The following is a 23570-nucleotide window of genomic DNA, read 5'->3' as shown; positions in this document are numbered from 1 at the left end:
GTGCTCTTTCTTGCCAACATATGAAACTGAAGATTGAGAATATTCAGTCCCCCATGAGTCTTAGGAGAACAAACAGACTGCATGGGAAGTAGTCGCAAAGCCTTTTTATGAGATTTACTTTTCCAAAATATCTCCATAGCCTGGGACATATAGGAAGCCAAATGCTTAAAAGACTAGTGAAGAAGAGGTAAATAAAATTGCACATATGCCATAATGATAGACTGTACTATCCGAAGTCGAACATGTAAAGGCCAAGTTGACAAGTGCCATTCTTGTTAATCTTTTGAAGCACCCATTTAAGCTGTTGTTGAGGGGTAATATTCCAGCCAATGGGATACCCTAAATGCCTCACAATGGTATGGGAAGAAATAATGTGGCCTGGCCAGAGAAGTGCATGCCAATCAGCTTCTTTCAATGCTAGAAGATTTGATTTCTGAAAGTTGATATGCAGTCCAGCAGCTATGCCAAAATCATCCAATGTATGCATCAAATGAGAGAGGTCACGTTGAGAATTCCTGGGCATGAAATAGAAATCATCAGCATATGCCTGTGCAAGAAATGGCTGTGCACGTGGAATTTGCAAGCCATGAAGCTGCCCAGTATCTACAAGCTGGTCCATATGCAACAATAACGGATGAGTAGCAATGGCATACAGTAGCGAACTAAGAGGGCATCCCTGTCTCACTGAACGGGTCATAGTCCATGTCCTTGACAACCTACTACCAAGCAGACACTGCACAGTGGCATGAGAATACAACCAGTAAATAACATGTACCAGCCGAGGGCCAAAGCAATTTATGCATAGTCTGAGAAATAAAATCCCAATGGACAGCATCAAATGCTTTCGCAATGTCCACTTGCAGAATGAGAACATCTTGTTTAGAATATTTGGCACACTCAATCGCAAGCAAAGCATTGGAGATATTGTCAGTGATCAGCCTTCTGGAAACAAACCCATACTGCTTGGGATGAAGTCCTGCCTGCAGGATAAATCGAACCCTAAGGACAATCATCTTGGCAATGAGTTTGTAAATGACTGGCATAAGAGATATGGGCCGCCAATCAGCCATTGTCTCACACAACCTTTTTTTTGGGATCAATTTGACAAGGCCATGTTTCCAAGAAGGAGGAAAAGATTGTTCTGCCCAAGCATGATTGATCATAAGAAGAGTGTCCTTGAGATCACCCCAAAATGCACGGAAAAATTCAATAGTCAATCCATCCCAACCGGGAGAGCTGCCTTTACGTAAACGACTCAAAGCATAATAAAACTTTACACACACACACACACACACACACACACACACACACACTTTTTTTTTTTTTTTTGGGTAAATCCATGATCATATTATCAGCAAAATTTACATGAGGGTCTCAAAAAAGCAGAGAGCCTCAACAGGAAATCAAAAGCAAAGAAAAACTATTTCCAGGCATGACTGAGGAAGATCTCCTTGATAGCAAGCATCATAGATAGATTGCCGTAGGGAGAGTCTGAAATATTCATAAGATTGCAAGAACGGATTCCCAAAATATCGCATGTTGTGATCCTGCCAGATGGTCCAAAAGCCCAATATCTGACCCAGTTCAAAAATAAGGAGTAATGGACCATGGTTGCAGGAAGTCTGCCAAAAAGCCAAAAATGTTTCCCAAAAGGTGAGTTAGGGAAACGAAGGCGAAGCGACATGGAAATTTTGCATAAGAAGGTCTTAGTGCTGGAACACATCCAAAACAAATGAGACACCGTTTCAGAAGGGGCCATGCATCGAAGACAGGAAGCAGATGCAATCCTTCGTTGAGCCAGAGTGACCCCCACGGATAAGGTTCCTGTAAGACAACGCCATAGGAAAAGCTTTTGCTTGAGAGGCAATTTGCTTCTCCATAAATTGCGGAGATTCTTTCGCCACCAAGCAAGCGATTTTGCCATATGCCAAAGAGAATTAGCATGTAAGTGAATCCATGGTGACGGCTGGAGGAGAGAGTATGTCGTGCTGACCGTTAGGTTAGGAAGAGGAACAGGACGAGAATTTGAGCCCACCGGGTGTAACTGCCAATCATGTAATCGGTCCCTGTTAGATAAAGGAGGGATGGGAAGAAAAGGCTGCAGTAATTCAGCAATTTTTCCCCAAATAAACCTGTGATGCATGGCTAGTGGATAAGAAGCCATGGCTTGAGGGAAGGAAAGCATGTGCCCAGTAGCATCAACAACGTCATTTATACACCTGATCCCCAATTTGCTGAGATTATATGCCCGAATCGGCTCTTGGAGGGCCAATGGAGGATCAAAAACAGCACTCCAATAAATACTTTCTTGCCGAAGGGAATTGGCATGAGATAAAACGGAAGGGGCCCAATGAGCATGCGAAAGGACCTGTTGCCAATCGCTAATAAGTGAAGTAGCAAAGGGGCAACCCGGGATAGAGCCTACAAATCTGCCCAAAATAACCTCCCAAAAATCAGTGAGCCAGGTACCATGTGCAGTAGTACGTAAGGACGTGCACATGGTTGCAAGCATATGAGTCCATGGCTGCTTCTGACGAAAAAAGGTGAGTAGAAGAGGAATTTTCCTGGCCAAGACATGGTGCGCAATATTCAGCACATTCAATCCACCGTGCATCCTTGGGGAACAGACTTTTGTCATCCTCATAAGTCTTAGAGCTTTAGCAGAAGACTTTGTTTTCCATAACAGTTCCATGGCATGAGACATAAAGGCAGAAATGTCTTGAGAAGTCCAGTGCATCAAAGGCAAATAATACTGAACATAAGCCATAATAATCGACTGGACAATCCGAAGCCTAACATGGAGTGGCCAAGTGGAGAGCTTCCAATAATGGAGTTTGGCATGAAGCTTATCAAAAATCCATTTTAACTGTTGTTTCCTAGTGATGTGCCAGCCAATAGGGTAACCAAGATGGCGGACCACATCACAGGGCTGCATAATGTGCCCAGGCCATAGAAGAGTATGCCAATCATATGAATGCAACGGTATGAGGCTAGATTTATCGAAATTAACATTCATGCCAGCAGCCAGGCCATATGAAGAAAGAGTGTCCATAATAGTCTTCAACTGCCGTGGAGAATTATGTTGCATAAAAAAAGAATCATCTGCATAGGCCTGAGCAATAAAGGAAGGGGCTCCAGGAATCTGAAGACCAGTGAGAAGACCTTGTGCGGTAAGATGATCCAAATATGAGAGAAGTGGGTGAGTGGCAATGGCATACAACAGGGCACTGAGTGGACATCCTTGCCGGACCGAACGACCCAAGGACCAAGATTGCGAAAGATGATTTCCAAGGATGCATTGGGCTGTAGAGCCAGCATATAAACAGTAGATGACATTAGCCATTTTTGGCCCGAAGCCCATCTTAGCCATTGTTTGTGAGATAAAGTCCCAGTTGACCGTGTCAAAAGCTTTGGCAAAGTCCACTTGCATAATAAAAACATCCTGTTCAGAATATTTTGCATATTCAATAGCCATGAGAGCATTGCCAATATTATCATGAATCTGCCTCCGAGGGACGAAACCATATTGCAAAGGATGCAAGCCCTCATAGAGCACTTGATGAAGGCGGTGCACTAGCATTTTAGCAAAGAGTTTGTAAATAACGGGCATCAATGTGATGGGCCTCCAATCCATAAGATGCTCACACAATTTCCTCTTGGGAATGAGTTTAACTATGCCATGCTTCCATGAGGAGGGGAGTACTCCTGTGTGCCAAGAGTTATTAATCATTTGTAGGATGACACCTTTAAGATCCTCCCAAAAGTGTAAGAAAAACTCCACTGTGAGACCATCATACCCCGGAGCCTTACCAGGGCTAAGATGAGACAAGGCATCATCAAGCTCCTTATCAGTGAAAGGCATATCCAGTTTGAGAGCTTCCTGTGGGTTGATAATGGGATGCACTTGATGCAAAAGAATCTCCCGAGCTTGTAATTCTTGCAAAGAAGGAGTATCAGGGGGTGCAAATAGCTTCTGAAAATAAGAAAAGCATTCATGTTGAAGCTCTGAGAAAGACCGAGTCCATTCCCCATCCCGTTTGCGGACTCTGAGGCAAGATGTCTTTCTCCTGAAAGCATGTAACCCTTGAAAAAAGGATTTAGAGGAGCATCCTTTATCCAAAAATTGAGTCATCCTTGCTCGAACCTGCCACTTGGCCAATTTACGTCGGTCATTAGCTTGCAAAAGAGCTTTTGACTGAGCGAGAGTGTCCATTTGTTGGGAAGAAAGGGGCTGCATCTGAAAAAGTACAGTCAAAGATTGAACCGCTGCTTTAGCATGCCGAACTTTAGCTCTCCAATCAAGCATAAAATGACTCCCATATTCATGTATGGCATGCTGAAGCCTGTCCACAAGGCGTTGCCATGCAAAATTACTGTCATAATGGATATGTGCTGCGAGGGGAATTATGGCATGTCGGATCAATTGTTGAAAATGTGCATGCTGGAGATAGCCTTTATTGATATGTTTCATCCGAATGGAATGCAAGGGCATGTCATCCCAGGGCTGACCAAACTGAATGTGCAGGCATAAAGGAGCATGGTCAGAGAGACCAAGGGAATGATCAATCTCAATATGAAGGCAGAAATCTGTATATTGCTGAGCCTGCAGTAAATACCATCTATCTAGGCGAGCCCAGTAGTTAGTAAAGGCATTATGATGGTAGGTGTAGCCCCCAATTCCAGTGTGCATGGCTGTCCATAAATCTTGCGCATGTGTCGTGGTGAGTAATTCTTCCCATGATTGCTTTTCATAAGGGATCATATGAGATCTTTGAGTAGTATTGTCAGAAGACATGGGAGAGTTATTAAAGTCACCACCAAGAAGAGCACAAGATCGCCATGGGTAAGAAGCAATAGCATGCCACATGGAGGCTCGGGAGGCAGAAGTTTGTGAAGCATAAACCGAGGCAAATTCCCAAATATCACCATTGACATCACATTGAATCACCATCCATCTGCCATCACAGTCATTAAAGGCAAGCTGGGGCTGCAGCTCATGTCTGACCAATATGCATAGACCCGAGAAAAGCTTAGTGCCTGCATAGTGAATATCATAACCCCCAAAATGGCCAACTTGGCCTGCCATAGAATGCTGGTTATGTTCTTGCAAACAGAGAATGTCTGGCTGCCTGGATAGAACATAATTCCACACTAATCTCCACTTAGAGGGATTGCAGAGACCCTGTACATTAAAAGTAACACAGAGAAGTTTATCAGGCATGAGGATATATACAAGGAAAGGGCCAAGAATGTACAACCAAAGAGTGCTAATCATCTGCCATCATGGGCTGCAGCCCTTCCTTTCCTGGGTCAAAAGATAGCCCTTCCTCAGATTCACAGACAGGAATATGTTTTTTAAGGACTCCAACCCAATTGAGTAAGGGCGAGGGAGTGGCTGAGGTAGAGGCTTGGCCTGGAGTAGGAGTAGATGCATCCCAGTGACGAGATTGAAGGGGTCTTTGCCTGAGAACCCGCTTGGGCTGTAAAAAGCCATCAATATCAGGAGCCTTCTCTTTCTCTTTACCTTTGTCCTTGGCTTTGAATATGGCTGGGATTTGTGAAGCCACTTTTCCAGCTTTAGAGGCATTTTTATCCTGATTCTTAGACCCAATAGTCTCTTGCTTGCGAGCTGGCTGAACCATTGGAGGAGGTATGGCAGTGGCTGGAGGAGGATGCAAGACGGTAGGGCATTCAGAGGCCAAATGCCCGTACTTATGGCATGAAAAACAAGCGCCTGCGAAAATTCCCCATTTCAATTCAAAGTACTTTTGCCCCATTGGCAAACCTTCAACCTCCACTGCAATGGAGGGGAGAGTAGGGGTATCTGTGTCCCACAATATACAGAATCTATTACGATTCCCAGCAGGGCGAGGAGGGCAGATAACTTGGCCCAGTGCAGCAGCCAATCCGGGCAGTTCCTCTCGCATATAGTCTGGGAAATTAACCACCTCCACCCAAACAGGACAATGATGCCGAATGAGACTTTGATAGTCCTTGTTAGGGGACCATGGCATAGCATGCACCATTTGCCGGCCATAAAACAAAGGAGAAAATTCAAGCACACGCTGTTTCTGCAAAGCATCGGTGAGGTGAACTTCATAAAACCCACGAGAGGCAAAGTACACTCCCTCCACAAAAGAGCCTCCGAGGATGGACTGAATCCATTGCGCAACATCATTGGCAGATGGTATCTTGCCCGGAAAAAAGATAATGACTGCAGTGTGGGCAAGCTTCTTAAGTGGCTGCACCAAGGATGGTAGCTGCAATTTATAGGTAACCTGGGGAACAGGCTTGCTCCAATCCTGGCGAGATTGAAGGAAGTCATCCTTGAGAGTGTCGAAGACATATTGGGCCTCTAAATCCATGCTGGCGTCTGAAGCGAGATCAGGACAGCGTCTTTTAACCTCTGGTGTGCGCTCCTTGCGCACATAGGTAGTTAACGTAGCAGCGTCTGAAGCCATAGGGAGAAAGAAGAGACCAGAAAGTGAAAGGTAGGAGATATAAAACAGGAAGGAAAAGGAAGAGAGAGCAGGCTGCGTAGGGTAAGCAAACGGAAACAGGGTGGCACGAGCAAGGGCAGGGCAGCGCGAACTGGAGCAAGGCGGCACAGGGGGAGCAGGCGGCGCAGGTTGGAGCGGACGGCGCAGGCTGGAGCAGGCGGCGCAGGCTACACTCTCTCTCCGTCGCTCTCACACACACTCTCACTCACACACACACACACTACACACACACACACACACACACACATACACACACACACATGCACGCACATCTTCGAATCGCCCAACACTAACTATGCTTCACTAGCAACTTAATAGGAAAGTTGTCTCCCAGCCACCACTGCAAACTCGTGGATGCAACAACCTCCTCCCCTTAGCCTAGTGGCCAGCTTCTAATTATGCACAAGACTACTTCGGACACTTAGTGCACCTAGGACCTAGGACTAGTACTTATTGTCCTAGCTGTCATAACTAGGCACTACTAGGTCACCTTAACCCCACTAACCAAGGGCCATTGTCTTACTTCTATCTTCCTAACCCAAAGCTGTCCTCCCTTAGGGGTAATAATCCATCATATTATCACTGATGCACCCTTTGGTTGTGAATCTAGGTTAACTAGATAACAATTAACTTTGACCTTGGGAGTCGGGACATGCCCTTGCAAACATGTGTACCACACGCCCTTGCAAACATGTGTACCACACGCACATGAGCACACTCGTGCACACACACACAAAGTGCAAGATCTCTCTGATACGTTGTAGCCAGTGAACATGTGAGGTCTCGTCGATAGAAAGCTCTCACATAGATTAGTAATATTTGAACCCAAAATTTGGTAGCAGTGAACTAAGTTCATACTCTTCTTTTTTTCTTTGGGAAAGGTTAAAACTCAGATTGTGATGAAGTTTTTAGTATCCTTCATTATAATGGTCGCTTTTTTCAGTGATTCTTTATAGTCTTCATGCTATTTGTTGAAGAGATTTTTATATCTTCTTGTTGACATTGCATTTTCAAGTATTCAAAGTGTTTGGAATATACTATGGGTAACGGCATGTGTTATGCTTTGTTAGTATTAGTATGTCACTTTGGGTTAGAAGCTTTTGATGTTCATCACTGACCTGAAAATAGGTCCAAAGGGAATGTGTGGACTTCAAGGTTTGCTTGAAAAGATGTGTAATTTTAAGATAAAATTTCACTATGTTTTTATGACTTGACAGATCGTTTCCAAGGACTTGTCTGAACCAATTCGCTCACACAAGGATCTTGACAAAGGTGCGGCTCCTCATTGTCAGAAAGCTGTGAAGTTCTACGAAACACTTTCTAGACAACTAGTGAATCAGGGCCACGTTTTGGACCTTTTTGCATGTGCTCTAGATCAGGTATGCATTGTTCCTTCCAGTGACTGTAACAACTGATGTAGGTAAATTTGGCCAATGTGAAATTTTTGAAGAGGAGAATGCCCCTCTTTTCCTGTTGATTCTGTGAGATGCACTTTTAAATTCATGCTATTGTAGTGTACAGCTTGGAGTCATGGCTGCTCTTTATCAAAATGCCCATCTGATCAGCCTTTACATTGTAGGCTAGGTGATTTCTTCCATACATTCCAAACTTTAAAGATTTTATGTACAAAGATCCAAAGTATGTTGGTGGAGAAATTTATCCTTGAGAGTTTTGGGAACTTAATTGTACAGCTTTTGTAGTTTCTTGGATCTTAGCATTACACAATATTCTTTAGGTTCAGAAGTTGATATCTATGAAAAACGACAACAACATAAGTATGCTATGTTGACTATTATACCAATGCCTCACATTGACTCAAACCTCTCTGATATGTTGACTATGGAGTGATTACTTCCCAATTCTATAGGTTCTCTCATCTTTGCACAAATAAGAGTGCATTTATCCTCCAATTTAGTAATTTAATTCTATTACTTCTTAGAAAGGGCCATAATATGAGGGAAGTAATGAAGAAACTCTGATAAGTCCTACGTTGTTGTTGTTATTTCTTTGGGATTTCGGCTTTGGGTATGTTTAGGATTCTTAACGTGTAATCAAAATCCAAACTGGAGAGCTTCGTAGCCGATTTTTCTTGAGTTCTTAGGTTTTTCCTATTTTTGAAGTTCATCTACTCTGTGGCACCTGTTTAGTTTAGCTTAGTTCATTTTAGTTATGCTGAATGTGTATGTGTGTAATTTGTTGATTATATTTTTCCTCCAAGTTCCTTATTTTATTATTACTGTAAATTTAGAATGAACAAATAAAAAATAAAAGAAATGATAATAATTGTTTCCTTGTGTTCGCATTGGTGTTTCATTTGTTTTCTTATATGTACATCGGTTTATCTTTGTTCCCTTGTGTTAGCATTAGTTGTTGTTTCTTTCTTCTTCTTCTTCTTCTTCTTCTTTTTGTGTTGTGTTGGAAATTTTAGAGGATGAGTTTGGGAATGTTTCCTGGATTCATCACTCTCTCTCTCTCTTCACATTTCTTATTCTTATTTTCTGCTGCGTTTCTTCCTTTTTGCTGTATAAGTTTTTGTTGTTTGGTTGAGGTTGCAAAGCTTAGTAAGCATTGGGCTTAACCAAGTGATTTCGGAATCTTTTGAAAGCTTATGCTCGGGTACTGATGAGAACATAATTGTTCTGCTTACTAAGTTATTATTATTTTAAAATTTTCTCATTTGCTCATAAATTTGTCTAAATTCGCTTACAAACTCCCTTTCCTTTGTTCTTTCGCTTGTTCTATAAAAGCTTTTCATTTGTAACATTGGATATATTCCAGTCTTATGAAGGTATCTGTTACATAGTAGGGTATGCCAACAGACTCAATCTCTCGCGCAGTGGTGCAGAAATACACCGAAGAGACACTCTGCCAGCTTATTTAAGCTTCGGCTTCTTCTCTCTGGGTCTAGCCCCCACAATAAGGTGGTTTCTCCTTAAATAAGGTTCATTTTTGTGTATTCCTCCTTTGTCTATGGTGCGCAGACCACTCAGTCCGCTGTTATCTGCCACTTTGCTCGTACGTACCCGCTTTTTGAACATCTTCTTGCATACTTATGGTTCTCGCATGCTAAACTCCCGTGCACCACTCGCCTGCCACCTCGGCCATGTTCAATACCTTGCACATGCAAGTCATCTCATGTGCTTGCTAGGGGTCAATGCTTTCTTGGATTTAGCTTGAAATGAGTCCTTGCAGTCTGAATCCCGGCAGGAACTCGAGGGAGGGGCTGGCAGGGACCAGCCTTGATTCAAAGCTCGGGGGTTGTGATCACCTTCCACGGAGTGGTCACCTTAGTTCCGCTGTGCCCCTCATGTGAGGTGGTTGTGGGGCTCTAGGACATGAAAATGCCCGATTGTCCCGCCAATGTTCATGCTCAACGTGAGTGAAGAAATACTAGATCCGTAATTCACTTGTATGCAGATCGGCCTTGCTTTGTTATCTCATCATCATAAATATTACATTCTGGATTGTTCTTAAAGCTGTAAAAAAGGTGTGTACATAATTTGATAGCAAGCCGTGGGTGACTTGGGTGACTACTTCAATCCATACAAATACATCTTGAGCCGGCATACTCTTTAGAAACCCTGAAAGGTTGGGGATGTTGCAATAGATGTCCTATTGAAGTTCACCAATAAAAAATGCTATTGTTTCACATTTATCTGACAAACTCTCCACCCATAATGAGGTGCTTAAAAAGTGAGCTCCCGTGGTGGTGATCTTGGGGGCTTGTGCTTTTCAAAAGTTCCATGTGAATGCTACTTGCTTTTAAAGATAGGTTAACATGATATTCTTCTCTGTCAAGTGCCACTCTTCATGTTGTTTCTAGGCTCATATGCATAGTTTGCTGCCATCATAAGATTGAGGTTTTGCATTCATCTAGCTCGCTTATTGGCTTCTCTTCTTCCGGAACTGGGTTGAGAATGGCTGTCCTCTTGTCTGCATGTACCTTCTTTCTGCCATCTTCTCTTTCCTTGCTGTCCCATCAGGAGGTAACATCTGGTCAGCCTGTGGAGAAAGTAAAGGGTCCAAATCTAATAATGTATTTGGATTTTCATGCAGTATATTGCTAAACATTAGGCATCTTATTATCAATCTAATGGCATGTTCATTCGACAATGGAGTGGGCTCACTCTCGTGAAACACAACATCCTGTCTGGTCATAAACTTCATGGCAATAGAGATTTTGAACCATGCATCTTTAGTTTCAATATTGTATACCACAAAAGATGCATTTCACTCCTTGAGGAACCAAGGCAAATGCAACTAAGCCAAATACTCTGGAGTAATTTTGACAAACTATTTAAAGCATCTTCTTGGTTCGAAGAGTTAAGACACATCAATGTGCACTAGCTGCAGTTCTACTTGAGCTTTTACAGAGCCATCTTTAGGGAAGACAAATGGTGAAATTTACTAGTATGCAATCTTGGCATGAATCTAATGTCAGCTAGTCAATATGTTTCAGATGTCATGTTTCTGTATGAATGGACTGCAATGCAAGTACATCCCTTGTAGCCTCCCTTGAGATGATTGTTTGTGCTGCTCTGAAATGTTCCATGTTTCAATGCTATTGTCTTTCACTGCAGTATTCAGTGTTTTGCTTGTACAAAAAACGACTGATAATCACTAGTTTCTCCTATGAACATTCTTGCAGGTGAGCCAAACGACCCATTAAGTCTGCAAACTGGCAATTTGACAATTCTCCAGCCTTACATCTCTTTGGTCTTGCTTGCTTGCTTTCCCCCCATTTGTTTTTGGGGTGGGTGTGTTGAACATCGGCAGGTTGGAGTGGCAGAAATAAAAGTGGCTGTTGAAAGAACAGGTGGACTAGTAGTACTTGCAGAGAGCTTTGGTCATGCAGTGTTCAAAGACTCCTTTAGACGTGTTTTTGAAGCTGGTGATACCGCCCTGGGTTTATCCTTCAAGTATGTTTGCTCCAAAACATTTCACTTTGTTTTGAAGTTATTTTTAAATCCTTTTTCAGCTAGAATTTGATTATTGGAAGAGAGAAACTGGTAGAATTTGATTTGAATCGAGCATTGGTAAAAAATGGCCATTAGTTGCACACTTTTACTTCTATGCAGAATCCGTTTGTAAGTGACAATACTCCTTTAGGAAAGACTGTTTTGTGAAAGGCACGGTCCAGTTCAATAAATTTATGGATTGTCTCAGTCTCAGTAAGCTAAGGGATCACTAAAGTAATGTGAGTGCAATATATGCCATCATGTCTTACTCCTTAAATACTATAAACCCCTAATATAAATGCTCAGCTTGCCTTAAGCATGATAATTTCTTGAAAACTTCATATAAGACGAGGAAACCCTGTAATGCTGATTAGGATTCTAATGTTTCCTTAAGTTGTTTGTGCGTTCCTTAAGTTGTTTGTGCGTTTTCCTTCTGTAATGTAGGTGCTCTGTGACCTGTTATAGAACAAGACACTAGGCATCTGGATCACAAACTTCGCTAGTCATTCTGATGGCCTTGCTTTTTCATTTGGCTGCTTGTTTTGAATGCCTGCAAAAAGGACTGATAACAAGGAGAAGAACCATAACACAAGGTTAGAGCTGTTTGTAATTTGCTTGCCTTTTATGTAGAAGTCTGGTAGTAATGCTAGTGATCCTGTAATAAGTTTGGTAGGTCGTCTGTATAGCCCACCAGACATTATGAATCTGCACGTCTGAGGAAAGGTTTGCAAAACTGACATAGATTAGCATGCCTCAAGTTTTGCAGGTAGATTTACTTGCTAGTGATGTAATGTGCAGACTGCGTGCCTCCGAGTGAAAGGCCCAAAAGGAGTTTGCTTGATAGCAAAAGGAAATTGTTTTGCCAGCTACAAAGATGCAAAAGATGAAAGATGTGCCTGCAACAAGCTCAAACAGCCCCCGGCCCGCCTCGTCTTGCCTTGTACATCCCCCCCCCCCCCCAACCAGCCCTCAGTACGTGAGCTTTTGGCTTCACTTGGAGATGATGCAGTCCTCACCCATGCCTCAGACACCCTTGTCTCAGTGGTATATGCCGCCGCTACTAGATCTTTCCCCATGACTCGATCTGCAGCACATGTCCCAGCTGGTTGGTATGATGACAAGTGCAGAGAGATGAGATCTCACCTCACATGTGAGCGGAGCCTTAGGCCGTCTGACGTCATCCGAGGTGCAGCGTGTTATGCTCAAGCTGAGATAACATGACCACGGAAGGGTCGGGGGACATTTTCCTTTAGAGGGCCAACTATCGTATTTTATTTTATAGCGCGTCAAGTATATGGTTAAAGGAATCAATGTCAAGGTCCTTGGTGAGGGTGAACTGGCGCTGACTAGATGGTTCTAAGGTCAGGGACCTAGGTGCACCAAAATGCGTAATTGCCAAGGGGCAAATGGAATTAAGTGACACTCCAAGAGGGGGGTAAATGGCCTTAGGAATGTGACATGTGGCATGTAGAACCAACCATCTAGGCTTTGTGTACAGCTTGCAAGAGAATTAACGTATGATTCAGTATTGAGCTTGCTGTCACAAAGATTGGCTGGGAGGATTATCTAAGTGCCATCGCTTGTGATTAAAAGGAGAAACTGTATTTCTGCGTTTCACTTCAGTGGCTAGTTATGTTGGTCGTTTCATTTTGGTATCAGAGCGGGTGATTGGAATAGGGAGATGAAGCTGTGGAAGGACTATGCATGGAGCATTGGACTATGCTGAATTCTGACAGACGAGGCTGTTGTTTGGATTTTTCATTTAGCCTTAGCAAGCTATGACCGTGAAGCCATTAGAGGAGCAAGGATCTTGTCGTACGTGATCGGAGTAAAAGACTAAGGCCGTATGTTGTGCGAGTGTAGATCGTTCACGCCTGGTTCGTCAGCGTTGGGTCTGCGTTGGGGCATAGGACATTAGAGTGGCGCACGCGAAGGCTCACGGATTGTTGCCTTCAGGTCTCCTTGGCATCGCTGGAGCTGGGTGTGGTAGCTAGAGATCCTTTAGCTATTGCATGTGAGGTGCACTCCACGAGATGAAGCAAGCAGCCTATTTAGCTGGCGTCGTGCTTGGCGGGCGAGACTTTGGTTAACACCAAAGGTTGGAGCCACAACATCGTATGGTGTGAGAGGCTGTTGGAACAGAGTTGGCGATTGAACCGTGGGGTCAATTGCTCTGCAAAGTTCGTGCATTACGATAGTATAGCTGGCTTTGCTAGTCGTGGGCTCGGCTAGTGGGCCTGGTAGCCAGCAGAGCTATGTGCATTTGCTGTGAACTGTTCTTGGGGGAGCTTGGTTACATTTAGTCGCTGAATACGGGTTGAGACTATGCTCACAAAGATCTGCCTGGTCAACAGAAGCCAATTCGACGACACAGATTTAAATTGGAAAAGAGGCTAGTCTCGTGGGTCTGCTCATATGCATGATTTAGCTCAGGGAGCTTGGCTGGTTATTGGGAGTTAACTGTGAGCTCGTTCGCTTTAATGGTGATACGACTAGCGGTTGCAAACTAGAGGATTGTACAAGGTTTACGTTTGTTTCCTTGCGCACAGTTGGCTGGACCAAGAACGTAACTGGGTATTGGAGTGGCTTGCAGGGACAAATTCATCTCTCCATGCAGCATGAATGAGCAGGGAGCTTTCTATGCTTTTTAAAATCAGTTGTGGTTTATGTTCATTCATTTTGCCTTAGGATTTGAGGTTTCTAAGATTGCAGGAGTTTCCCTAGCTTAGGGAAAAGCGGTTTTCGTTTGTGGTTTGGTATATGCCTAGCTAGCTGTAATTTTGGGAGTTGGACTTTTGATTGTAGATACAGTTCAGATGTGTAATTACAAAAAAAAACTAATCGAAAATGTTCCAGAGCAGAACAGAGGCGGATTCAGCTAGCGCAATCTTCTCAGAGGTCAGTGCTTGTTTTGTTAAGTGTGTCTGTTGCTAAGCTAGTAAATAGTGCACCTGATAATATCCTATCAAAGCTCGTAGCAATGAGGTATACAGTCTATAACAATACGGAGTTAATTAAGATGAAGGGGCAAGTAGCCAATCATGATATCATTGTGGTGTTTGACCCACAATGTAATTAACTCCAAGCTTGTAAAGAGGCTGAAATTAAAGACTAGCCCATCTGACTATGCATATACAATCAAGATGGCAGATGGAAGTTTAATTGAAGTATTGGACTGAAGGGTTACCTAGTTGGAACTTCGAATTAAGGACTATGCGGAGAATCGAAATAACAAAGCTTGCTCACGCAGATGTAGCCTTGGGTAAGGCTTGGCATTCTAGGAAGAATCCAGCCATAGATTGGAAAAAGCTCATTTATCAGCTCAAGATGAATGATGTGCTATATGTCTTACGAGGTGAAAAGGATGTACCTCAGGGATCGTTGGTTTCCGTAAAAGAAGTTTGAAAAACTCAAGAAGAGTTTTTGTTTCTTTGTATAGCATCGGTAGAGCCGATTGATAGTCCATCAGCTAGCATTGATGTTATCCAAGATGGGGAGATGGCCAAGTTGGCTGATCAAATAGCAGAAGAGTTCTCTGACTGTTTTAGGGATGAGTTACCTTATGGGTTATCTCCAGAGTGGAATGTTTAGCATAAGATTGAACTGATTTCGGGGGCAGAACCTGTAAATAGACCTCCCTATCTCAAGAAGCGGAGGTGCGAAGACGACTGGAAGAATATCTCAAGGTGGGGCAGATTCAGCCCAGTTTCTCTCCTTTTGCTTCGCCAGTGAATTGAAGAAAAAGAAAGATGATACTTTTTGCCTCTATATAGATTACAGAGCACTAAATAATATTGGTATCCGATGGCTCAGGAGATCTTAAGTGTAGCTACCGTCATATCCGCATTTGAGCTGAGGATGTGCATAAGACCGCTTTTAGACGCAGGTTTGGACATTATGAGTTTTTGGTAACGCCGTTTGGACTTACCAATGCTCTAGCTACATTCGTCATGCTTATGAACGATTTACTATGTCCATATATGAGGAAGTTTGTAGTACATTTTATTGACGACATTTTTGTTTCAGTAAAAGTATCGCTGAGCATCATGAAGACTTAAGAATAGTGTTCAACACTTTGAGGAAAGCCAGTCTATATGTAAATAAAAGAAAACTGTGCTATACATGGTAAGACTTGAATATTTAGGATTCATTATTACTCCTGAGGGGGTGGAAATGGATCTAAAATGCGATATTGACTTGGTCTATCCCTTAGAGTTTGATTGCTTTTTGCAATCGCTCTTGGGATTTGTTCAATTTTATCGAAGGCATATCAAAGGATATTCCGAGATAGTATCGCCATTGAGTGATCTTACCTCCTATAAAGTACCTTTTATAGGAGATAGAATCAACAAGAAAGTTTTAACGTCATAAAACAAGCTGTGGTCTCAGGACCGGTGTTAAAAATAGTTGATCTCCAAAAACTGTTTTTCATAGAAACCGATGCGAGTGGCATTGTGGTAGGAGTAGTTCTGCTCCAAGATGTAAGGCTAGTAGCCTTCGAAAGCAAGAAGCTTTCTCCTTCTCAACGAAATTGGCCAACTCATGAATTAGAGTTGTATGTTGTTGTCCGTGCTTTGAATATTTGTATAGATCAGAGTTGTATGTTGATGTTGATGTTGATCATGATACTTTGAAACAGTTTTGTAAATAACCTGACTTGAGAGGCTGCCAAGCGAGGTGGGTAGAACTCATGCATGAGTTTAACTTAACGATTTGGTACCAAAGAGGGAAGGATAATAAAGTTGTTGATGCGTTGTCACACATTGTACATAATATGAGTTTCATGGTATTTAAGAGTGCTCTAATGGTCGAGATTAGAGAAACTTAAATGGTGGACGAGTTCGTCCAGAGCCTTTGGTCTATGTCTCATGTGCTTAAACCCGGAGAAAATGGTGACCTGGCATCCAGAAAAGGCCAAACTTATGTAAGATATATCATAAGGGATAGTATGCTGAAAAGAAATGACAAGGTTGTAGTACCTAATCAGAATGATCTCAGGCAGAGTCATTGAATAGTGCCATGATAGCCCATATGCGGGACATCCATGAGTCAAGAAGACGTCCGATCTCGTGAAACGAGATTTCTTTTGGTCGAAAATAAAAAAACATATTCATAAATATGTGACACGTTTTTCGTATCAAGTGAGTAAGGCAGAACGAGTGAAGCCACCCAGATTTTTACAGCCCTTAGAAATACGACTAGGTAGGTGGGAGAGCATTTCCATGGACTTTATTGTAGGTCTGCCTACGACACAAGGTGGATATGATTCTATCCTTTTGGTGGTTGATCGTCTTGCCAAGATGGCTCACTTCATTTCGAGTAGAGAGTGGAAATACCAATAGGTAGGTGGGAGAGCATTTCCATGGACTTTACTACGGCGCAAGGTGGATATGATTCTATCCTTGCCGTCTTACCTGTGAGGGAAAGGGAGAGGGAGTGGAACTAAGGAGACAGAGAGAGAGACACAAAATGTGTGGGTGTGTCAAAAAGTGTTGAGCCATACCACAAACTCACAGGTTTTATTAGGATTAGGCTTTCACCCTATGACTGTCTTAAGACAGTCATATGTGTCATAACTTCAAAAGGGTGGCAATGTGCCTTTACCCCAACAACCTCCCACCTAAAGGCCAATGTGCCTAAAAGGGAGAAAGGAATAAAAATTACAGGAATATACAGTTACTGTATACAAGACCATAAAATAAGAATGGTTTCATCCTAATGCCATGATGTGGCGGCCATGTGCAAACCGCTCTGTAGGCAAGCTCTTAGTGAGCAAATCTGCAGGATTATCATCAGTATGCACCTTCACAAGCTCAAGTCGCTTGTCTTCCAGTACCTCCCTGATGAAATGGTATTTCACATCTATGTGCTTGGTCTTCTGATGAAAGACCGGATTCTTTGCCAACATGATAGCACTCTGACTATCACAATGCAAAACTGGCATATCTCTTGTAATGCCCAAATCTCCCACCAGCTGAGTAAGCCATATTGCTTTCTTGCAAGCCTCAGTGGCTGCAACATATTCAGCTTCAGTGGTTGACAGTGCAACACATTTCTGCAACCGAGACACCCATGATATAGCACCTCCTGCAAATGTGAAAATATAACCGGTAGTAGACTTCCGGTTATCTGCATTCCCTGCATAGTCTGAATCTGTAAAACCATGCACCAATGCATCCTGCCTACCATAGCATATGCACAAGTCTTTGGTACCCTTGAGATACCTCAAGACACCTTTCACTGCTTCCCAGTGCCGCTTGCCTGGATTTGCCATATACCTACTGATGACTCCCACCGCAAAAGCAATATCCGGACGAGTGGCAACCATGGCATACATCAAAGAACCAACTGCAGATGCATACGGAACCTTGGCCATTTCAGCCTTATCATCATCTGATCTGGGGCTGTCCTTACTGCTGAGTTTTAAATGTGGAGGCAGCGGGGTACTAATAGACTTCCCCCCCTCCATTTTAAACCTCTGCAGTACTTTGTCAATGTACTCCTTCTGTGACAGAAACAAAAGTCCCTTGGACCTGTCACGAATAATCCACATACCAAGAATATGGTTTGCATCACCCAAGTCTTTCATGTCAAAAGACTTATGCAGTTGTTTCTTCAAAGCAATAATCTCCTGCTGAGATTTGCTGGCAATCAGCATGTCATCCACATATAGAATGAGTAGCATCAAACTGCCATCCTTTGCCCGTTTGGTGTACAAGCAGTGATCGGTCTCACACCTATGATACCCTTGGGAGTGCATGAAGGCATCAAACTTTTTGTACCATTCTCTTGGCGCCTGCTTGAGTCCATACAAGCTTCTCTTGAGCTTACACACAAGCTGCTCTTTCCCTTTAACAGCATATCCCTCTGGCTGACTCATATAGATCTCATCATGGAGATCTCTGTGAAGAAAAGCAGTGTTCACATCCATCTGACATAAATCCATGTCCTCATGAGCAACAAGAGCTAACACTTCTCTCAAAGTAGTCATCTTGACTACAGGGGAAAAGATCTCATCAAAGTCAATGCCCTTCTCCTGCTTAAATCCCTTGGCAACCAATCTGGCCTTATACCTCGGTAAAGCATTTGAATCCACTTTGACTTTGTAAACCCACTTGCATGGCAAAACCTTTCTGCCTGCAGGTAGCTGCACCAAATCCCATGTATCATTTTGAAGTAGGGAGTCCATTTCTGACTGCATGGCTTTCTCCCACTTCCTTTTCTCTGTTCTTCCCATAGCTTCCTTAAAGCTGGAAGGCTCACCACAATCTGTCAGCATGATAAAATCAGCCACATTATTGACTTCTGGAACAAACCTGTCGGGAGGCCGTTGTACACGGGTGCTCCTCCTAACAAAATGTTCCGGATTAGGCTGCTGTCTAGCCTGTTCGTCATGCATGACGGGTGGCTGTACCACCATATTTGGCTGTTCTACAGCCCCATTTGCTGGCATATCCAGTGGTGCATCATTGGCAAAATTGTCTGGCTGATTTTCAGCCTGTATACCCTCTTGAACAGGGTTATCTACAGCAGCCTGCTGCTGCATATTAATGGGCATTCTTTGCTGTCCGACATCATCATAAACAACCCTCCTGTATTCCACAGGTTGCACGGGTTCTTTGTGTACACTATCCTCTTTAAAGATGACATCATTGCTGCGTATAATCTTCCGTTTGACGGGATCCCATAACCTGTACCCCATTTCACCTTCGTCACCGTAACCCATGAAGATGCATCTGAAAGACTTTGGCTCCAGTTTGGTGCGCAATTCTTTGCGTATATGAGCAAAGCACTCGCAGCCAAACACACGTAAGTACTTATATGAAGGTGGCTTGCCAGACCACACCTCCTCTGGCACTTTCAACTCCAAAGCCTTGTTTGGCGACCTGTTAATTAGGTGAACTGCTGTTTGCACGGCTTCTGCCCAAAAGCCATGGGGCAATGCAGCATAAGACAACATACATCGAACTTTCTCCTGAATAGTTCGATTCATCCGCTCACTCACACCATTTTGAGATGCATTATGAGGGGCTGTGAGTTCCTGTTTAATGCCCTTAGCTTCGCAAAACTGTACAAAAGCATGCGACACATACTTACCCCCATTATCGGATCTGAGGCATTTCAGCCTGCGTCCTGTCCGATTCTCAACCTGAGCGACAAACTTCTTGAAGCATCTAAGGCATTGCTCTTATGCTTCAAGAAATAGACCCACACTTTGCGTGTGGCATCATCAATAAAAGTAATGAAATACTTTGCACCCCCTAGTGATAGCTGTGGCATCTCACACAAATCAGTGTGCACTAGATCAAGTGGTGCTCTATTTTGGGGAGTTGTCCTCTTATGAGGAGTCATAGAATGCTTGCCAAATATGCAATGATCACAAGTAGGCAAATCTGAAAATGAAGGAGACGGCAGATAACCCAAACGTGACAGTTCTTGCATTCCTTTAACGGACATGTGTCCCAACCGGCTATGCCACAATGAAACCTTTGGCAGCTCGGTTATGGCAACAACATGATTACCTACACTGGAAACATAAAGAGGGTACAAGGTATCACTCTTATAACCCTCAGCCACTACAACCTGGCCATCAGTAAGCACCCATTTGGAATCCCCAAATGTGGTGTGGTAACCACTGTCATCCAACAAGCCAGTGCTAATCAGATTTTTCTTGATTTGCGGCACATGACGAACACCATCAAGCATAAATGTGCGTCCATCAAGGAATACTATCTGTATACTGCCAATCCCTGCAATCTGACATGCATAGTTGTTCCCAAGGTGAACAACTCCATGAGTACCTGTGTAGGAAGTAAACCACTCCCTATGAGGAGTAACATGAAAAGAAGCACCTGAATCCAAGAGCCAGGTGTGCATGTCATGGCCATCAATAACCAATGTATGTGCAATTACAACAGAAGAGCATAAAACATCATGTCTGTCACTTTCACTGTCCTCTGCTGCAACATTCACTGCATCCAAGTCATCTGCCTTGGCCTTGCCTTTGCCTTTGCTTCCACTGCCTGCAACCTTTGTCTCAGCCTTCTTGGCTTTCTGATCCCGTATAAACTTGAAGCACTTAGACTTCACATGTCCCTTCTTGCCACAGTAAAAGCATTCAATATCCTTTTTGCCACGGGACTGACTGCGGGATTTGGACTTGCCAGCAGATCTCCCCTTCTGCTGAGTCCTACCTCTTTCCTGTACCTGCAAAGCATTGGAAGACTTGCTGCCCATATTATTCTTCCTGCTCATCTCCTCCATAAGGAGAGAGCTCTCCACATCAGCATACATAAGAGTGACATTTGAATTAGATAGGGTGGTCTTGAAAGTGTCCCAACTCTGGGAGGGTACACAACAAGAAAGTAGCCTTGAACTCCTTATCAAGGTTCAATCCCTGTGCAATAAGCTGTGTAAAGATGGCATTGAACTCACTCAAGTGTGAAGGTCATAGCTGTACCTTCCTTCATGCGAAGGTCTACAAGCTTTTTCAACCAATAAACCTTACTGGCTGAACTCTTTTGGGCATACAACTCTTCTAGCCTCTGCCATAGGCATAAGAGGTCTTTTCAGCCTGAACATTGAACACAAGAGAATCACTGAGAGTAAGCATGATAGCAGCCCTAGCCGACAAATCAAGCTCCTCCCACTCATCATCTGACATCCCAGATGGCTTGACACCCTTCACCCTTATGGGCTTAGAAATCTTCTTTAGCAGAAGTACATTCAAACACTGTTCTGCCCATAATGCATAATTGTGTGCCCCTTCCAATTTCTTTATGTTTAGAATTGAAGATTCACTTCCCCCTAATGCCATATCAGATAAGGAAAGTACCTGACTCCCTGTAAGTCAAAAAATGACTAAATAAAATTCTGATTTCTCAGAAAACCTGCTCTATCAAGAGCCAGGAGTACTCACAATAGTGCTGTTTTTACTGTCAAAAAATCTGCAGCAAAACAGAAAATTTTCCCTCCAGTCACTGTACCTTCTGACACATTGTACCGTGCTCAAATAGGCATAAAACAGTAACTTCAGAATGCTGCAGCTGTTCCACAAGTGCTTTATCAGTGCATCATCAGCTGACGAAGCACAAAACACTGCTGTCCTGGACACTTCTCCCACTTAGATGAGGTATTGCACTGATTTTATATGCATAAACCACTTGTCATACACTGTTTTGTCCACTGAAAAAGGCTCCAAACACCTCAGCCTGTCACAAACCTGCAACAAAGTATGGGACAAATCCCAAACAATCACCCTTCTGCCAAGGGGATAAAAGGCATCTGAAGTTCTCAAACAGTAACTCAAGTGCTCACAAGCAAAATCTGGGCAAAAGCCCCTTGATTTGACACCTGTACCAAGTGAAAAACACCCTCAACACTGAGGTAGCATACAAAATACAGCGCTCTTCTGGCACTTTCACCTGACAATGTAATCCATAAACGGCACTTTCACCTGACAATGTAATCCATAAACACAGTAACAACACAGATCCCAACGTACAAGCACTGAAGAGAAAATCTTTTGAGCACTGTCAACGATGGACAGTTAGGGACCGAGTAAACTCGATGCACCCTGGCCAAGCGTGGCTCAACTAAGATTTTTCAAAGTGTCGTACACAGAATGTGACCTGCAAGAAATGTCACTGAATACACTGTGGAAACAAGACCAATGTGGGCACCCTGGCTCCACACTGCCTCAAGGCATACTCTGCATACACTTCCAGGCAAAAGCCCTTTGAAATTGTCACCCGAAAGCTGAGATTTGCACTCAGCAAAAGCATAAAAGCCCTCTGCAAAATCAAGGCATTTGACCTTCCCGAAACAAAATAACTGTGCAACCACCACACACTGTGGCACTAGTCACCTCAAGCACGAGGGACACGAGGGTACTTGCTGTACCTCAAACACACAGTTTTGAGAACTGAACAAATTTCGGGAATGAAGAGCAGAGTGCTCTTTCTTTTCCTTCTTCCCCAAAATAAAATTTCTGTGCCTGCTGTACCTCTTGTACCTGCGCAGGGTACTTGCTGTACCCTGTACCTGCAAGGGCACGAAATCCCAAATTTTTTTTGACCTGAACCTCCTGCGCAGCGTCCGTACGGTACGGTTGCCTGTACGGCGTCCGTACAATCGGTACGGATGGCCGTACCTGTCCGGTCGACGAGTTGTGAGGGGCTGCACGCAGTCGGTACTGCGCGCTGCTGCGCGCGCCTGGTAGGCTGCTGCCGCCGGTGCTGTGCGGTGTGCAGCTACTAGCTGCTGCTGCGTGCGTGCCTGCTGCGAGTGGCGGGTCGCGCACCTGCTGCGCGCGGCGGTGCCCTAGCCTGCTGCTGTTGCGCTGCTGCGTCCAGGCCTAGCTCTTGATGGCACGAGGCCCGAGGAGAGAGGTAGAGAGAGGGGTGGACCGGAGAGAGGGGGAGAGGTAGAGGGTGCTCTGATACCAGTTGTGAGGGAAAGGGAGAGGGAGTGGAACTAAGGAGACAGAGAGAGAGACACAAAATGTGTGGGTGTGTCAAAAAGTGTTGAGCCACACCACAAACTCATAGGTTTTATTAGGATTAGGCTTTCACCCTATGACTGTCTTAAGACAGTCATAGGTGTCATAACTTCAAAAGGGTGGCAATGTGCCTTTACCCCAACATTACCAAGATGGCTTACTTCATTCTGACTAGAGATTCTGCTAGTGCCCCGCAAGTGGCGGAATTGTTTATTAAACAAATATTTCGTCTGCATGGATTATCTAGATCCATAGTGTCAGACATGGATAAGTTACCCCAACATTACCAAGATGGCTTACTTCATTCTGACTAGAGATTCTGCTAGTGCCCCGCAAGTAGCGGAATTGTTTATTAAACAAATATTTTGTCTGCATGGATTATCTAGATCCATAGTGTCAGACATGGATATTAACTTTACCAGTCTTTTTTAGACTGCAGTGTTTGAAATACTAAGGACTGAGTTGGGAATGAGTAGTGTGGAGATGATCTAGAAACGGATGGTCAGACGAATAGTCAACCAGATTTTGGAGGATATGCTTATAGCATATGTTTCGTTGAGGCAACATACGTGGGACAAGTGGTTGCCACTTTTAGAATTTGCCTACAATGAT

At 43.6% G+C, this 23570-nt stretch overlaps 1 protein-coding gene across 4 annotated transcripts in view; it reads left to right on the top strand.

Moving 5' to 3' along the window:
• The window catches only part of LOC147889123 (protein transport protein SEC23 E-like), a 103555-nt gene that overhangs the window by 10449 nt on the left and 69536 nt on the right, over nucleotides 1-23570 (top strand). For all 4 annotated transcript variants that reach the window (XR_015542948.1, XM_087391967.1, XM_087391966.1 and 1 more), the window contains exons 3-4: nucleotides 7718-7879; nucleotides 11277-11419. Coding sequence is in view for 3 of the 4 variants with exons in the window: in XM_087391967.1 (XP_087248093.1) it covers nucleotides 7718-7879; nucleotides 11277-11419 (305 nt within the window). In the remaining variant the exon portion in view is untranslated. The remainder of the gene's footprint in view (nucleotides 1-7717; nucleotides 7880-11276; nucleotides 11420-23570) is intronic.

This window comes from Dipteris shenzhenensis, chromosome 20 (genome assembly GCF_047967505.1).
Source record: "Dipteris shenzhenensis isolate YYH24624 ecotype China chromosome 20, Dip_SZ_1.0, whole genome shotgun sequence".
Taxonomy (NCBI): Eukaryota; Viridiplantae; Streptophyta; class Polypodiopsida; order Gleicheniales; family Dipteridaceae; genus Dipteris; species Dipteris shenzhenensis.
This window is presented reverse-complemented; position numbering and strand designations above follow the sequence as displayed.